This window comes from Ranitomeya imitator, chromosome 8 (genome assembly GCF_032444005.1).
Source record: "Ranitomeya imitator isolate aRanImi1 chromosome 8, aRanImi1.pri, whole genome shotgun sequence".
NCBI classification, from domain to species: Eukaryota; Metazoa; Chordata; class Amphibia; order Anura; family Dendrobatidae; genus Ranitomeya; species Ranitomeya imitator.
Genome location: NC_091289.1, coordinates 154,610,797 through 154,629,955, shown reverse-complemented (window position 1 = coordinate 154,629,955; position 19,159 = coordinate 154,610,797). Strand labels below are relative to the sequence as shown.

Here is a 19,159-nt window from a genome sequence, read left to right as displayed (position 1 = left end):
ATCCAAGTAGTCTGCTCCATATGGCCTGCTGGAACAGGGAGAATAAATCTCCTGCATGCTGTTGCGCTGCTCTCTACCTGGACTCTATAGTTTCAGCAGTTTTATACCCCAAACTCCACCAACAAGCTACTCCCTTGGTGGTAATTATGCATGGTTAAAAAAATGCTGGAAAAAGTGGTATTAATGAAAGACAGCTGGAGGGTGAGTTTTGACACATGACGTGTATAAAATGAGCAAGTTAGAGAGGCAGAGTCCCTCAGCATCAAAGATGGTCATAGTTGGTCAGAGATTCGTCAATCTGTGAACAATTGTAAAATTGTTGAATGATTTAAAATAAAAATGTTCCTAAGCGTAAAATGTGTCCTGCAGACTCAAAAGGAGAGATCCATCCAGTTTATCAGTGCGCAGTTCCTGTCTCTCTGATGGGTACAGTTTGCACTAGTGCTTATGGTATGGGCAGCTTACACCATCAATGCTGAGCATTATATAGACGTTTAAGAATAACATATCCACATCCAGACAACCCATCCAGACACCTTTATCGGGGAAGGTCTTGTATATTTCAGCAAGATAATGCTAAACCACATACTGCATCCATCACAAAGGCATGGCCTAGCAGAAGAGCTTGGGTGATGAATCGGCCTCCTACAGTCCAGACCTTTGTTCCATAAAAAATATTTGATGCATTATGAAATGAAAAATCCGACACAGAGGACATTTCTACATCAGACAAGAACGGGACAACAATCCCAAAACTTAAGCAATTGTCTCATCGCTTCCCATATGTTTACACACTGTTGTAGAAAGAAGAGGAGATGCTACACAATGGTAGACATGTTCCTGTCCCAACTTTTCAGACATCCGTTGCTGCCATTATTTTCTAAATGAGTTCATTTTTTTTAATGAAATGGAAAAATTTCCAACGTTCACCTTCTTATCTGTGTTCTATGAACTAATGGGAATAAAATATGACCATATGATATTTCCAAATCGTATTTTTGTTTTCTTTACCTTTTACACCACGTCCTAACTTTTGGGGAATTAAGGTTGTATGATTCCCCAAGAAGATTCCAATGAAAATACAGTTTGAAATAGTTGATGAAATGCACTGCTTTTCTTTTATTTTTTCAACTTCTTTCCACCTGATCTAATCACCAGAGGAATGGATGATACAGCAGAGGAAATCCAGAGCCAGTCTAGCAATGGATAACAAGTCAACAGTTGTTAATGTCGATAACAAAGGTGATTCAGGCAGAATAAGATGGGTAAGACACAAAAGAGAATAGTAAAACCAAAAACACTCAGTTTGAAAAAATGTTGCAAATGTTGCTGCAACATTTTTTCAAACTGAGTGTTTTTGGTTTTACTATTCTCTTTTGTGTCTTCAGGTTTCTTGGTGGTGTGTGAACATGATCATACAGACTTGTTCACTGTGCAAGTAGCCCATGTGTTCCTGTTAGAATAAGATGGGTAAACTGATTGGACTGTCTGTTCTTGCTTACCTTAAAGGGAAGCAGAAGTAGGATTTTCCCCTTTAGTTCACAACCAGTGCTGTAGTTATATCTAGCCCCTTATTATATACAGTCCAGTCACTTGTTGTGCCATCCACCATTCAATTGTGTCAGAATGACTCGTTCTAAAGAACCCACTGATCTCAGCATGGTCCTATAATTGGGCGCTACCAATGAAACAAGACAGTTCGTGAAATATTTAGGATGGAAGAAATGTCGCAATCAGCTGTGAGTGGTATTATTGAAAAGTGCAAGTAATCCATATAAACAACAGTAGGATGTTACTGCAGTCAGTCCAATCCTCGAAGGAGCTCAGCACATTTAAAAACAGTCCATTTAATCCCAAAAAATTTTGAAATGTAGATACAGCACTCAACATGGGTACAAGCATTTGTGGTTGCTTTATCTAAATATATAGAAGATGAAATTAGTATTGAACATATTTCTAAAGGTCCTATTGACTTTAAATTCTCACCAGATGTCGGCAACAACCCACCCAATCCACACAGACAAATAATCAAACCATAGATGTCTATATATTAAGTTATGCGTAATAATGAGAAATGACACAGGGAAAAAGTATTAAATCTGCTTAGTGAAATTTATTTTATACTTCATACAAAAGCCTTTGTTGGTGATGACAGCACCAAGATGCCTTCTGTAAGGAGAAACTAGTCGCATGCATTGCTTAGGTGTGATTTTGGCCTATTATTCGGCTCTTCAACTTGTGAAGGTCCCGTTGGATCCTTCTATGAACTCAGAGCTTTGTTTTTTTCCATACATTTTCTAGTGGATTCAGGTCAGGTGATTGACTGGGCCATTCTAGCAGCCTTTTTTTCTTTCTCTGAAATAAAACTGAGAGTTTCCTTGGCTGTGTGTTTCTGATCTTTGTTTTGCTACATTTGTCCATATATCCTTCCTTCAATGATATGAAGTTTGCCAGTGCAGTATGCTGAAAAATAGCCCCACACCATGATATTTCCTTCTCCAAACTTCACTGTAGGTATGGTGTTTTGGGGACGTTATGCAGTGCCTTTTGACCTCCAATCATGCTGTGTTATTATGGCATCCAAACAGTTCAATTTTGGTCTCATCTGACTATACTCTCCTAGTACTTCTTCCAGTCTTGTCTCAATGTTGTTGATCAAACTTTAAACACACTTGAACGTGCTTTTTGTTCAACAATGGAGTCTTGCATGGTGAGCGTGCATACAGACCACAGAGTTTCAGTGCATTACTTATAGTTTTCTTTGAAACAATTGTACCTTCTGACTTTCTTTAGCTCTCCAAAGATGGTCCTTGGCTCTTGGACAGCTCTTCTGATAAATTTTTTCACTCCTCTGTCAGAAATCTTGCTGCAAACACCTAGTCGTGGACGGTTTATGGTGTAATGATGTTCTTTCCACTTTCAGAAAGCCCTAACAGTGCTCACTGGAGCCTTCATTATTTTAGAAATTCTACTTTAACCAATGCCATCAATATGTACATTTTGCAACAAAAAGGTTGCAAAAGGTCTTAAGACAGTTCACTGGTTTTACCCATCATGGGATGTTTCTTGTGTGGCATATTGGTAATGAGACACCTTTTTATAGGCCATCAACTGAACCAGCTATTATTTTTCACTAAGTGGCAGGATTAATTTTTAATTACTGATAGAATTCAGCTGGTGTCATGACTTTCCATAATTTTTTGCACCTCTCTTTCTTCACGTGTTCAATACATTTCCCTGTGTCATTTCTCATTATTACACATAACTTAATTTATGGTCGTCTATGATCTGATTTCTTTTCCTATGTGGATTGAGTGGTTTGAAAATCATGTAAATAGCACCTTTAGAAATATATTTACATAGAAAATTGGTGACGTGTTCAATACTTATTTCACACGCTGCATTGTATGTGATCCTGAGGTGATTGCTGCTAAAAATCCCAATGGACCTACCGTATATACTCGAGTATAAGCCGAGATTTTCAGCCCAAATTTTTGGGCTGAAAGTGCCCCTCTCGGCTTATACTCGAGTCAAGGTGGGCGGCAGGGTCGGCGGGTGAGCGGTGAGGGCGCTGAGGTATACTTACCTAGTCCCAGCGATCCTGGCGCTGTCCCTGCCGTCCCACGGTCTTCTGTGCTGCAGCGTCTTCCCCGGTCACGTGGGACCGCTCATTAGAAAAATGAATAGGCGGCTCCACCTCCCATAGGGGTGGAGCCGCGTATTCATTTCTCTAATCAGCGGTGCCGGTGACCGCTGATAGAGAAAGAGGCTGCGGCACCGAAGACAGCTGTGACAGGCAGAGGGAGCGTCAGGATCGCTGGGACTAGGTAAGTATTTTATATTCACCTGTCTGCGTTCCAGCCGCCGGGCGTCGCTCCATCTTCCCAGCGCCTCCATCTTCCCGGCGTCTGCGCTCTGACTGTTCAGGTCAGAGGGCGCGATGACGCATATAGTGTGCGCGGCGCCCTCTCCCTGATCAGTCAGAGCAGAGACGCCGGGAAGATGGAGGCGCCGGGACCGGACGCTGGGAGCTGCAAGCAAGAGAGGTGAGTATGTGTTTTTTTTTTTTTTATTGCAGCAGCAGCGGCACAGATTTATGTGGAGCATCTATGGGGAAATATGAACGGTGCAGAGCACTGTATGGGGCACAGATATGGGGCACAATGAACGGTGCAGAGCACTGTATGGGGCACAGATATGGGGCACAATGAACGGTGCAGAGCACTGTATATGGGGCACAGCTATGGGGCACAATGAACGGTGCAGAGCACTGTATATGGGGCACAGCTATGGGGCACAATGAACGGTGCAGAGCACTGTATATGGGGCACAGCTATGGGGCACAATAAACGGTGCAGAGCACTGTATATGGGGCACAGCTATGGGGCACAATGAACGGTGCAGAGCACTTTATATGGGGCACAGCTATGGGGCACAATGAACGGTGCAGAGCGCTGTATATGGGGCACAGCTATGGGGCACAATGAACGGTGCAGAGCACTGTATATGGGGCACAGCTATGGGGCACAATAAACGGTGCAGGGCACTGTATATGGGGCACAGCTATGGGGCACAATGAACGGTGCAGAGCACTATATGGGGCACAATGAACGGTGCAGAGCACTGTATGGGGTACAGCTATGGGGAAATATGAACGGTGCAGAGCACTATATGGCACAGCTATGGGGAAATAATGATCTATTTTTATTTTTGAAATTCACTGGTAAATGCTGCATTTCCAACCTAGGCTTATACTCGAGTCAATAAGTTTTCCCAGTTTTTTTGTGGCAAAATTAGGGGGGTCGGCTTATACTCGGGTCAGCTTATACTCGAGTATATACGGTATCTACGCTTGCACAAGATTGATCTTCCTACAGATCGTTCATCCATCAAGTTACCATGCAATGAGATCAGGCCAAATGCCATAAAAAAACAATAAAAAAATAGAAATCTGAGAGCAGCCTAATGTGGAGACAAATGCCCTGATTCCAACAATGTGTAATTTACTGGGATTCTTGCTGTAGTTTTGATAATATCCCTATTTTATTAGCAGGAGATTATTATTAGAAGACTATTAAACTTTCTGTCATGTAGTCCTCCATATTCATGACCTCTGTATAGCCCTGCCCCCCACTGATTGGCAGCTTTCTGCCTATGCACAGTGTAAACAGAAAGCTGCCAATGAGTTGTGTTGGTGGGTTACACAGACCTCAGAATTCATAGTAGAGTAGATAAAACATTGATTTTATCAAAACTGCAGCAAGTAGCCCAGTAAGTTATAAATTACTGGAATCTGGATTTCTACCTTACATCTTGCTGCTTTCAGCAAAATCCTGTTGACAAATTGCTTTTAATAGGTTAGACATTAAAATAAAGAGTAGATAACTATAGATTACACTAGAAGACAGTTACCTTTCTTCTGGAGGAACTACGGTACTTTACATATTTTTTCCCATGGAGCACTGTCTGTAAAGAGTATCTGTCACTAGTGTTCTCGCTACATTCTTTGTTTTGGAAAAGAAAGAGGTAAAACAACATTCTAAGGAGGTTAACACCCTGAATGTAGTAGTTCCTGCCTGTTCGTTTTGATATTTTTCATTTTCAAAACACATTGTTTAGTGGCTGGGGAGTACATATAATTATGGGGCCACAAAACAGACATTCTAATTGCCCTCCACCCCAATAAAAAGAAATTATATTCGGAGGGTCACAGAAGACCCTATCTCACAACTTTGTAGCCTTTATAAAGTAATTTTCCTTTTCGCGAAGCCCTATATTCCCCTTTGCACCCATTAAGTATTATGCCAATAAAAATGCTCCACAAACACTGTATGATACCCACACAGTGAATTCCTTCACAGTATCCTCAGTACCTTCCACATACACAGCATGATGACAATACTGTACCCCACCTCAACTTCCTCAGTCCCTATAGTCCTCCATAATGTATAATGCATAAAGTATAATCACTCCCCATAGTCCTCCATACAGTATAATGCACTCCCCATAATTCTTCATATAGTATAATGCACTCCCCATAGTCCTCCATACAGTATAATGTGCTCCCCATAGTCCTCCATACAGTATAATGCACTCCCCATAGTCCTCCATACAGTATAATGCGCTCCCCATAGTCCTTCATATAGAATAATGGCCACCATAACGTACTCACTGATTAAATAAACAATAAAATACAATACTCACCTCCCTTCCTCGTTCCTCTGCTGCTCCAATTTCTGCAGTGAGTGTTCTGCAGCGGCCGCACATCTCAGCACAGCAAGCGACATTTAGTGACATCATTGTACCCACTGCACTGAGACCACAAGGAAGAATGAAGGAAGAAGGAGCGTCAGCTGGTACTCCCTCGCTCATCATTGCTTTCAACTGTATCAGCATCCAAGATGGATGACGCTGGCTCTGGCCCCCCGGTTTACGTGCCCCATCGCAGCCGCATGGCCTGCCACCATTGGCGATACTCAACCGCTTAGAGGGAACAATGTCTGTCACCTCACTTGTCATGTCTGTTGTAATAAAATTATATTCCCTATACAAATAACAATTCTTGGGTCACAGAGATTATGCTATTTTTCCTTTCTTTCTTCTATGAATATACTAGATGGTGGCCCGATTCTAATGCATCGGGTATTCTAGAATATGTATGTATGTACGTCGTGCTTAGCACAGCCACGTAGTATATAGCACAGCCACATAGTATATAGCACAGCCACGTAGTATATAGCACAGCCACGTAGTATATTAGTATATAGCACAGCCACATAGTATATAGCACAGCCACATAGTATATAGCACAGCCACATAGTATATAGCAGACACATAGTATATAGCACAGCCCACGTAACAGACAGCCACGTAGTATATAGCACAGCCACATAGTATATAGCATCCACGTAGTATATAACACAGCCCACGTAAGATATATAACAGCCCATGTAATATATAGCACAGCCCACGCAGTATATAACAAAGGCCATGTAGTATATAACACAGCCCACGTAACAGACAGCCACGTAGTATATAGCACAGCCCACTCAGTATATAACACTGCCCACGTAGTATATAACACAGCCCACGCAGTATATAACACTACCCATGCAGTATATAATGCTGCCCACATAACACAGCCACGTAGTATATCGCACAGCCACATAGTATATAGCAGCCATGTAGTATATAACACAGCCCACGTAATATTATTATTATTATACATTTTTATAGCGCCATTTATTCCATGGCGCTTTACATGTGAATACGGGGCAAATATAGACAAATACATTAAACATGAGCAGATAACAAGGCACACGAGTACATAAGGAGGGAGGACCCTGCCCACGAGGGCTCACAGTCTGCAGCACAGCCCACACAGTATATAATACAGGCCACATAGTATATAACACAGCCCACGTAACACAGACAGCCATGTAGTATATAGCACAGCCCACGCAGTATATAACACAGGCCACGTAGTATATAGCACAGCCAGCCACGTAGTATATAGCACAGCTACATAGTATATAGCACAGCCACGTAGTATATAGGACAGCCACGTAGTATATAGCAGCCACATAGTATATAGCACAGCTCACGTAACACAGACAGCCACGTAGTATATAGCACAGCCACGTTGTACATAGCAGCCATATGGTATATAACATAGCCCATGCAGTATATAAAACAGCCCACGTAATATATAGCACAGCCCACGCAGTATATAACACAGCCCACATAGTCTATAACACAGGTTTCGCAGTATATAACACAGCCCACGCAGTATAGAACACTGCTCACATAGTATATAGCAGCCAGGCAGTATATAACACAGCCCACGTAATATATAGCACAGCCCACGCAGTATATAACACAGGCCACGCAGTATCTTACACAGCCCACGCAGTATATAACACAGCCCACGCAGTATATAACACTGCTCACATAGTATATAGCAGCCAGGCAGTATATAACACAGCCCACGTAATATATAGCACAGCCCACGTAGTATATAACACAGGCCACGCAGTATCTAACACAGCCCACGCAGTATATAACACAGCCCATGCAGTATATAACACTGGTCACATAGTATATAGCAGCCAGGCAGTATATAACACAGCCCACGTAATATATAGCACAGCCCACATAGTATATAACACAGACCATGTAGTATATAGCACAGCCAGGCAGTATATAACACAGCCCACGCAGTATATAGCAGTGTGGGCACCATATCCCTGTTAAAAATAAATAAATAAAAAATAGTTATATACTCACCCTCTGGCGTCCAACGAAGCTGTCGCAATGCGCGATTCGGCCGCAAGCTTTTGTTCCCAGAGATGCATTGCGAAAGTACCTAGATGACTTAGCGGTCTTGCGAGACTGCTAAGTCATCTGGGTAATTTCGCAATGCATCTCTGGGGACGGAAACTGGCAGGAGCATCGCGTGCATCGGTGGACGTCGGAAGGTGAGAATAGCACAATTTTTTATTTTTTTAAACATTATATCTTTTTACTATTGATGCTGCATAGACAGCATCAATAGTAAAAAGTTGGTCCAGGATGGGGGCGACACACTGGCACTGACTGGAGGGGAGTAGAGAGGAGCCAATTCGCGGCCATACTTAGCCTGTCGCTGATTGGTCCCGGCCTGCTGGCCGGGACCAATCAGCGACGTGGGACTTTCATTACAGACAGAAAGACAGACAAACAGACGGAAGTACCGCTTAGACGATTATATTTATAGATTGATAACTGGGTGCTACCTAATTGCCAGTTTGTACCTACACACTGGCACTGTCCAATAAGACCCGGTGGTACATTACTCATCATTGAATTTGTAACACCAAGTAAAAAAATCTATGGAATTATGGAAATCACAGAGTGGAGAGACATGTCAATGAAATGCAGATGGTGAAAACATGGAAACAATTTTCAAAACATCTTCATTTATTCATAATTGAGTATGGGCACCACATGTGAAATCCTCACACTTACATGTCTTTACTGCTATTTATTAGGTTATTAATGGTTGTCTGAGGAATCTTCTGTCACTCTGAATGCACTTGGGCGAATCATCATGATCCGCTGCCAGCAGCTCCCTTTACAATTGTCGGCAAATGACATTCCAGATGTACTTGATGGTAGACAAGTCTGGAGGTCATGGTAGCACATTTAGGTCACGCAAGCCGATCACAATAGGATGAGCAACATTCGCCCTGGTGTTGTTGAGCTGCAAAACGGCTCCTCAGACACATGGATCATTAGCCTTCCAATGTTGTTATTATCTTCCTAGTCTGTTATTATTACAAAAGGGATGATGGCGCTCCATTAATCTCATATAACAATTCATGGATGCAAACTTCCTTGGGTTAGCTATGATTGTGCAGATACAATGATGAAGGAAAATATTCTCGTAAAATATATGTCAGATTGTAAGATAACGGTGGGACTAAGTACTGTACATTTGTGTTCTGTCCAGAAAATAGTACATGATAGCGTGCAGTGTGGAAACCAGGCAGACATTCTTCAGTTTACCCATACTTATTTATTACCTGAAAAAAACTGCTTGTAAGACCTTCCTAGGCCGACCTTCTGCTTCTGCTGATGCTGCATGTTTGGTGAGGCATGCAACCTATAGGCTGGACATTGGCATAGCCGGCATTTATGGCTATGTTATTACTGTAATTAGATGCATTCGCTTGCTTACCATCGATATATATGCCACAGCAACAAAATATTCTTCAAGGTCAACTACTCTGGACTATGTGAGCGTCCCCTACGTGTTGGTCAAACCTGAGTTATCCTTGTCTTTCTTGTCAATGAGGAGGTTTGGGAAGCCCAGCACCCCCTTCATTGTTTGTGCAGGAATAGCTCCATATTCACGAATGTGGCTGTGCCTGGCGCTGCAGCTTACTGACCACATTAAACAACCACGTTTTATACATATTGTGATATCTGCAAATAAACGTCATAGTTATAATTATTGTCAAAAACTTTGACAAAAACATCCATATTTATATCAATGCGGCCTTTCAAAGTAATCTCATTATTTGCATAGCAGAGATTAAAGGGGTAGTACGTGGAGATACAAAAAAAAAGTACCGTATTCACATCAATATAATTTAAAAAACGGTAAAGGTTTACGTCCATTGAAGTCTTTCAATTGCTACACTATCTGCTATTCAGTACTACTAAGGCTGGGTTCACATTGCGTTATGGCAGTCCGTTAACGCTGCCATTAACCCCTATTATCAGGCGCATCGCCAACGCATGCCATAATCGCCGTGCGCTAGCGATGTGCCGTCATTCAGTGATGGAGCCTCGGACGCGGGCTGCAGCGTCTGAGGCTCCGTCACCGCTAGGACAGATGAATCTGTAACAACTCTTATCACTTCTGTTTCGTATGTGGCAGGTGTGAAACGAGTGATAGAAGAGGTTACAGGAAGGGTGAAACTAATAAGGCAGTATGTGAGGAGGAGGGAGAACAGTGCTGGTGAAGAGGGAATAGACTATAGGAGCGATACATTCCAGACTAACACCACCATTTAGAAGTAATTAGAAAAAAAATAATAATACATATAGAATATTTTAATTTGTAACAATAATTTTATTATAAATCAAATAGACCGACAGACAAAATTACAAGCCAGGCCCTAAAAAAAAACCTTTAAAACTATTTGGGGCAATGTGGTTCATAATTCCAGTTGATAAGCAATACATACATGCGAGCCACCTTAGGGAGAGACCCAAGTTGGGCTAAATGTAGCGGGACGAAAGAGACCGAAAAGCCCTCTACTTAAAGGAAATACATAGTGGATGCTTTCCTGAAACGGAAAGTACTTGCAAGCAGCATAATACAAAGAATAGCAGGTTTACCCAGAATCCTTTGCAGTAGGCGGAGCTATGCAAATCATCTCTTTCCACCCCTGTCTAATCCACAGCGCTTGGAACCGCCAAGCGTGCAATGCTGCGGATTAGTTTCTAAATTTACACAGCCAACCAATTCCTACCTGTGGACACGTGTTTCGGGCTTTAGGCCCTCATCAGCACAGGGCTGGAATTGGTTGGCTGTATGGATTGGGGCTCGGTGAGCAAGCGATACATACATGCTAGCCACCTTAGGGAGAGACCCAAGTTGGGCTAAATGTAGCGGGACGATGAGGGCCACTATGTATTTCCTTTAAGTAGAGGGCTTTTCGGTCTCTTTCGTCCCGCTACATTTAGCCCAACTTGGGTCTCTTCCTAAGGTGGCTAGCATGTATGTATCGCTTGCTCACCGAGCCCCACTCCATACAGCCAACCAATTCCAGCCCTGTGCTGATGAGGGCCTAAAGCCCGAAACACGTGTCCACAGGTAGGAATTGGTTGGCTGTGTAAATTTAGAAACTAATCCGCAGCATTGCACGCTTGGCGGTTCCAAGCGCTGTGGATTAGACAGGGGTGGAAAGAGATGATTTGCATAGCTCCGCCTACTGCAAAGGATTCTGGGTAAACCTGCTATTCTTTGTATTATGCTGCTTGCAAGTACTTTCCGTTTCAGGAAAGCATCCACTATGTACCACCCAGTTGATAAGCATTCATATACATTGCACATAATGTGTTATACAGTAGCAAACATGATTAAATAATTTTATGGCAAGGACATAACATAACCGTAGAATGTAATCACCGTACTATCATTGGATGGCAGGCCTATATTTAGGAAGGAGTACAAAGCTATCCATTGACTAACCTCAAACCATAGTCCTCCTATTCACATGCAACAGCCTAGATATTTAAATGCATGTACATTTAGAGCCATTGATCAGACAGGCCATGTGCCATGGTGATTAGAACCACACTGCCCAGTACTCCAATTCTATTTTTTCTAATTACTTCTAAGTGGTGGTCTTAGTCTGGAATTATCCTATATTGGGTGCCCCCATATGTATAACATTGCCTTCAGCAATGGGTCTATACTGTATATTCTTATAGTTATAGGAGAGATACAACCTGCAGCTGCAGAGCTTATTTGTGAAATGCCAAGGAATCTGGAGGGAAGCTATGAATATCACAGATAAGGCTACTTTCACACTAGCGTCGTACGACGCACGTCGCAATGCGTCGTTTTGCAGAAAAACGCATCCTGCAAAGTCGTCTGCAGGATGCGTTTTTTCTCCCTAGGCTTGTATTAGCGACGCATTGCCACACGTCGCAACCGTCGTGCGACGGTTGCGTCGTGTTGCGTCGGACCATCGGCACCAAAAAACGTTGCTTGTAATGTTTTTTGGTGCGTTGTGTCCGCCATTTCCGACTGCGCATGCGTGGCCGGAACTCCGCCCCCTCCTCCCCGCAACTCACAATGGGGCAGCGGATGCGTTGTAATAATGCATCCGCTGCCACCGTTGTGCGGCGTTGAGACAGGATGCGTCGGTACGTCAGCCCGACGCACTGCGACAGGCCGACGCTAGTGTGAAAGTAGCCTAAGCTGTGAAGAAGCACTCGTTCAGGCAGAGTAAAAAAAATGGAGAGACATTAAAAAGCTGCACATAGGACATCAGTCTTGGTCTGAGAGAGAGGTTTACATTACAAAACAAATCAGAAAGCCTCGTTCTCTGATCCTGATCTGTGACAGCAGGGAAGGACTTTTTGACAGGGGACTGGCTTGTATTAGAAGCCCATAAAGACCCACACCTCCTGATTTGTGACATACAGTAGCATCCCAAAAGGGAGGGGTAGCACTCGACAGTAGTGATGAGCGACTGTACTCGTTGCTCAGGTTTTCCTGAGCACGCTTGGGTGGTCTCCGAGTATTTGTTGGTGTTTGGAGATTTCGTTTTCATCTCCGCAGCTGAATGATTTACAGCTCCTAGCCAGGTTAAGTACATGTGGGTATTCCCTAGCAACCAGGAACCCCCCCACATGTACTCAGGCTGGCTAATAGCTGTAAATCATTCAGCTGAGGCGATGAAAACGAAGTCTCCGAACACTAACAAATACTCGGAGATCACCGAGTACACTCGCTCATCACTACTCAGCAGATGCATCTCCGACACCGTCAGTAATTCTCAATAGCAGTTACTGTGGCAATTGAAAACACTACTATGGTTGCAAGCTTTATAGTTTTTCAGCTTATGTGGGCATTAATGCATTTTTTATCTCCCCAGAGTACCCCTTTAACTATACCAAACTGCAACTTTTGTCTGTTAGAAGTCAAATAGAATCCTACTCTTAGTTACATTTGCTTCAAACCATACTGCGCTTCTCTTCTGTGCTCCATGGGCATAATGCATCCTATTATTCCTTACAAACATAATATCGTATTACTTCCAATCCTCTAACGCAGATCAATCAGACTGTTTGAGAAAAGAGTCTCAGAGAAGAACGGCTGAACATGCTGCACCTGATGCCTGCAATAACCAACCTGGTCCAATGGAAGCTGAAGGAAAGGGGTCTCGGCAGATAAAAGGCAGCGATCTCCTCCACCAACAATTCAAAGCGCTTCTTATAAAACGTTTCCAACATGCATCTCGTAGTCATAAAGACTTTTTTGCCCAGGTAACGTTCTCTCTCCTATCTTTCCTACCTGCCTCCTTCATTCCTTTCCTTTTGCTTTCTTTGTTAATATCACATAACCGCACCAAAATTTGCTTCAATGCCAACTTTGGCCGGACGGTTGGGTTTCCTGATTTGGGTTTACTTCCTTATATATGCATTTGGTCATGGTATTTTGATTCGAGTGTGGTCCTTGTTTCATGGACATGTGAAATTGACCTTAGGTGGTAATAGACGTATATTTTAATCCGAAATGGTTAGTGCTCATTTTTCATGCAAAAAATGTCTAACATTAGGTAAGCCGCCATTATTCCCTCTTTATCATTAATTGCTCCCTTCTGTTCATTTGTTAGGCTGGTTTCACATTTGCGTTTTTTGCCGCTGCGTCTTAGCGCAAAAAAACGCACGCGTTTTTTTCCCTATACTTAACATTAAAAACGCATGCGGTTTTTTTGCATGCGTTTTGCCGCGTTTGACGACACATGCGTCGTTTCTATGCTTGCGTTTTGTTGCGGAAATGCAACATGTAGTAATTTCTAGAGGCTTTTTTTGCAGCAAAAAAACGTATTGCTGTCTATATAAACGCATGCGTTTTTAAGCACATGCGTTTGCTTGCGTTTTTAAATGCATGCGTATCAATAGAAAAAAACAAGAATACACACTTGCCACCCCCCACCATAAAGGTGATAAAGGGATCCAAACCCTAACCCTAACCCTAGGGATCCTAACCCTAACCCTAACCCTAGGGATCCTAACCCTAACCCTAGGGATCCTAACCCTAACCCCAACCCTAGGGATCCTAACCCTAACCCTAACCCTAGGGATCCTAACCCTAGGGATCCTAACCCTAGGGATCCTAACCCTAACCCTAGGGATCCTAACCCTAACCCTAGGGATCCTAACCATAACCCTAGCTATTTCTGTTTATAGTGGGTTTTCTAGTTGATTTTGATGATTGGCAGCTGTCACACACTTCTCATCATGCGTTTAAAAAACGCAAACGCAGGAAAAAACACATGTAAACGCGTCAAAACACAGCGTTTTTTACCACATGCAAAAACGCATGCGTCTAAAAAACACAGCGTTTGCACGTGTTTACATGCGTTTTTTTCACCACCTGCGTTTGCGTTTTAAACACTGCGTTTTTAAACGCAAATGTGAAACCAGCCTTAAAGAGGTTGTCTGACCATTAACATTTATGGCTGATGAGAGTGTGATGATATTTTGTCAGGTTTTTGAAATTCACCATGAAAATTGCCCACAGCTTTCTGTTAAAAACTTGTTTTAAGGTTTTCTGAAAATCCCACTTACAAGTGGCTGTAATAATCTGTAACAAATTCAAGGCATGCTGCAGATTATCAAGTGTTCAATATAAGATTTAGAAGCGTAAGGTGAAGTCTTTGGCAAATCTGCAGTAAAAGGCTCCATTAATGGGCACACCATTGGAGAAACTGCTGGGCAAACTGGTTTAGCGATTCTTGTAAGCGTGCATCCTTTGCCTGCTGTTTATTTCTCCTCTTTTCCCAGTCACAATGAACCATTTTCTACCACATAATGAAGGTCATGGGACACTCATTGTCCTAATCATCTTTGGGACTCATACTTTTCATACATTTATCCCTTAAATACCATTGGTAAGAATGCCCGTTTAACTCTGCATGGTGGCATTGCTGGATTGTGAAATATATGAATCTCTTCTGTATTGTGGTCTTTCTTGTGAACACTAATCTTTTCTCTGACACTCCGTTTCCTTTTCCTTTCCGCAGATCGTGCTCCCCGCAAGCTTTGTGCTGCTGGCCCTTATTTTTACTCTTATTGTTCCTCCCTTTGGTGAATATCCCAGCCTAACACTTCATCCATGGATCTACGGACAACAATTTATTTTCTTCAGGTCAGAAGAACCTGTAAAGTAGAGATGTCCTACATTTCAATCCAGAGATGGGCAACATGACATCCAAAAGCCATAGTCTAACTTCCATGTTTTCATGCAACACCTAAAAATCGATTTCCTTAGCAGTTTGATTGATTAGCCCTAGCTTCTACTGTTTGTAGATGACATTTTTATAGTGCTACTATGAACATGAAGGGGTTCTCATGGAATAAAACATTGAAGGCCTAAGCTTGGTAAAGGCTGGTCAATGTCTGATCAGTGTGGGTTCAACCTCTGGGACCTTCACTGATCAGTAGAATGAAGGAGCGAGCTCCAGACCTCTGTTGATTTCAATTATCAGTGTTAGTGACTTTGACAACTGATGCCATCACTTTACAGGTGTTTTTCAATATTATAGGCCTATATAGTATATCTTAAAGCAAAACTGTAAGAATTCGAAGATGAACATTAACCACCTGTTTACACGAGTCATGGCATTAGCCATCAGAGGTCAGGAGCTCATTCCTTCATTGTATGACACTTGATAAAACACAAATAATTGGACAATTAGACAAGGTTAACAGTAAAAAATGTAATGTGTTGTGTGATTCAAATTATTTTGATCTCATACAGCAATAGCTGTAAATCGTAAATGACATATAGTAATTATTTTCAATTAACGAAATTTAAGCTGCTAATGGAGCCCCTGTGGACACAATGTATGGACTCTTAGGTACACATTATGCACCTAAATTCTGCATCCAAAATCCTCAATGCGCCTTTATATAAAATCATTGGCGTCTTGCTATAAGAATGATTTATCCATTTCAGTGTTTGGCCATGTTGATACTGCGTTTTTTTGGGATACACTTGGGAATGCTCACTATGTAAATGTAGACTTTTTTAACTGTATTAAAAAGCATAGCCTACAAAAAAAAAATTAAAATCAGACATCTGTGAAACACGGTCTGAGTATGGACTGAAATGTCCGGACCGACTGTGGTTTTTTTGACCAGAAGTCATCATCACAGCCCATACTTGGACCACGCATGGTGGACATCTGGATTCAGCCTAAGGCTTTATTCACACATCAGTATTTTTGATCAGTATTTTTATGCCAATATCAGGATTGTCTACAAAACAAAGAACAGGTGTTAATCTTTCATAGTTTTTCTCTGTATGTTCCACTCCTGGCTTTATAGTAAATTGACGTGTGCACAACTGAATAAGGTGCACGGGTAGGTTCCCAAACGTAATACACAAATAATACAAAACCCGGCACTCAACTTTGTAGTGAGAAGAAACGAAAAATTTATTATATCCCAAGGCAGTAAACGATTCCGTCACACAAAGGGTCCTTCTTCAGTAACGTATACTGGGATAATGGATAGATTCAAGTGGCTATATGGGCTGCCAAAAGTATGCTACCAATATCACATTGGATACCGGAGGGGAAGAGAGACTACAGCCTATAGGTTAGCTGTCATCGTGGCGTCCACTATCCAGCGGTGGACGCCGTGATTACAGCTAACCTATAGGCTGTAGTCTCTCTTCCCCCTCCGGTATCCAATGTGATATTGGTAGCATACTTTTGGCAGGCCATATAGCCACTTGAATCCATCCGTTATCCCAGTATACGTTACTGATGAAGGTCCCTTTGTGTGACCGAAACATTTACTGCCTTGGATATAATAAATTTTTCGTTTTCTCTCACTACAAAGTTAAGTGCCGTGTTTCGTATTATTTGTCCACTCCTGGCTTTGACATACAAACACTGATGAAAAATACTGACCAATTACTGACGTGTGAATAAAGGCTACTTCACACTAAGCGAGGTCGCTAGCGAGATTGCTGCTGAGTCACAAGTTTTGTGACGCAACAGCGACCTCAGTAGTGATCTCGCTATGTTTGACACGTAGCAGCGACCAGGACCCTGCTGTGAGATCGCTGGTCGTGTCGGAATGGCCTGGACCTTTTTTTGATCGTTGAGGTCCCACTGGGTAGCACACATCGCTGTGTTTGACACCTTACCAACGACCTCGTTGACGACTCAGACACCGACACATAGGCGTGCATTTGCGTTGCCTTTTCCCCACCCCTCCGCTCCGATTGGTGGTCGCTACTGCGTTCTGATTGGCGGTCATGCCTTCAACAGAAGGCGACATAGTAGCGCTTCCATCCTTTGTTCCTGACCGCGTGGTGGTTTGCAGATCGTTGTAGAGTTCTCCGGCCTGCGACTCCTCTTCGATTTATCTATTCTTCAACGGTTCTTCTGACACCTATATTTTGTGCACGGTAGGTATCGTTTGGGGTCTCAAATGCGTTTTCATTTTTCCTTAATCTGCAAACCACCTCGCGGTCAGGAACAAAGGACAGAAGGGCTATTGTGTCGCCTCATAAGGCAAGGCTGCCACCAATCAGAACGCAGTAGCGACCACCAATCGGAACTGAATGGGCGCGGAAAAGGCAACGCAAATGCATGCCTGTGTGTCACACAGGACGTCCCTTATCGAGGTCTGAATCGTCATAATAGCTGCCATGTGACAGGGTCACAACGACCAACGACATCGTTGTACAGGTCGCTACAGGTCGCCGCATCGCTGCTGCGTCGTTGGGAAGATCTCACTGTTTGACATCTCACCAGCAACCACATAGCGACGCAGCAACGATCCCTGACAGGTCGTATCGTTGTCGGGATCACTTTAGCGTCGCTAAGTGTGACGGGGCCTTAATCCCTAATGCAGAGGCATTGTACAAAAAAAAATTGTTCAATATTTTAATGGGTGACATATGCAATTGTATGCAATGTAGTTCAATAATTGTGACTGTGCTAAAAAGAACAAAAATACAGAGAGCAAACGTAAAGGAAAATGGACATGTCAATGAGATGTTAAGGTCCATCTACACTGCTCGGTGCTGGCCGCTCGGCGGGCTTTTAATAGTCTGTTTACACAGGCAGATTGAGCTTCAGATTCACCCTGAACTACCCTTTATTGGATTGTTCTCCGCAGCACAGGTCCCATTTACACAGGATGATGTGCTGCTGAGATTGATGCTGTTTTCTGCAGCTAAAAAGATCATTTCACCAGACAAACAAGCTCTTTGCTTGTTCGTCGGGTGATCATCAGCCTGTTTGGACTGCCAGATTCTAGTGAAGTGAGCGTGCTCATTCACAAGGATAGTAAAGTGCAAATTCACCTTTAGTCCTATACCTGTTCTTCAGAGCGTTAATATCCATTATTTTCTTTTATTCATTCAATGTTTAATTGTGGATTATTAATTTAATTATTTTCTCCTTATTACCCTAGTAATGAGCAGCCCGGCAGTGAGCATGTAGTGCCCTTGTCAAATGCATTCCTGAATAGTCCGGGCTTCGGGACTCGCTGTATGAAAGATCTGTCTCTGGGGTAAGTAATACAGTGAGTATGCTTTCTGGATGATACGTCAGTTTCCACGGTGCGTATATCTTACAATTTTTCCGGTGCGTATTTGCTTGCAGAACATACCGTGGCATATAACTGTACCAGCAAAGTGAATGAGATTTCAATTGATCTCTTGCCCATTGTGTTTTTTTTTATACACTGCAGAAATTGACCTGCGTTGTGATTTTAAAATCGCCAGCATGTGAATTTCTCCTTTCTATTGCAGTAATGACGCATTTTCTTCGCAGATTTGAACAATAGACTCAAATGAATTGTTGAAATTTCATAGATAAGAAACGCATGTGCGGTTTTATTGTTCCCA

General features: G+C 42.6%; 1 protein-coding gene across 1 annotated transcript in view; it reads left to right on the top strand.

Annotated features, from left to right (window-relative positions):
* ABCA4 (ATP binding cassette subfamily A member 4) overlaps positions 1-19,159 on the top strand; it is a 200,451-nt gene that overhangs the window by 132,506 nt on the left and 48,786 nt on the right. The window contains exons 29-31 of the mRNA XM_069737669.1: positions 13,337-13,548; positions 15,312-15,436; positions 18,724-18,822. Of these exons, the coding sequence (XP_069593770.1) occupies positions 13,337-13,548; positions 15,312-15,436; positions 18,724-18,822 (436 nt within the window). The remainder of the gene's footprint in view (positions 1-13,336; positions 13,549-15,311; positions 15,437-18,723; positions 18,823-19,159) is intronic.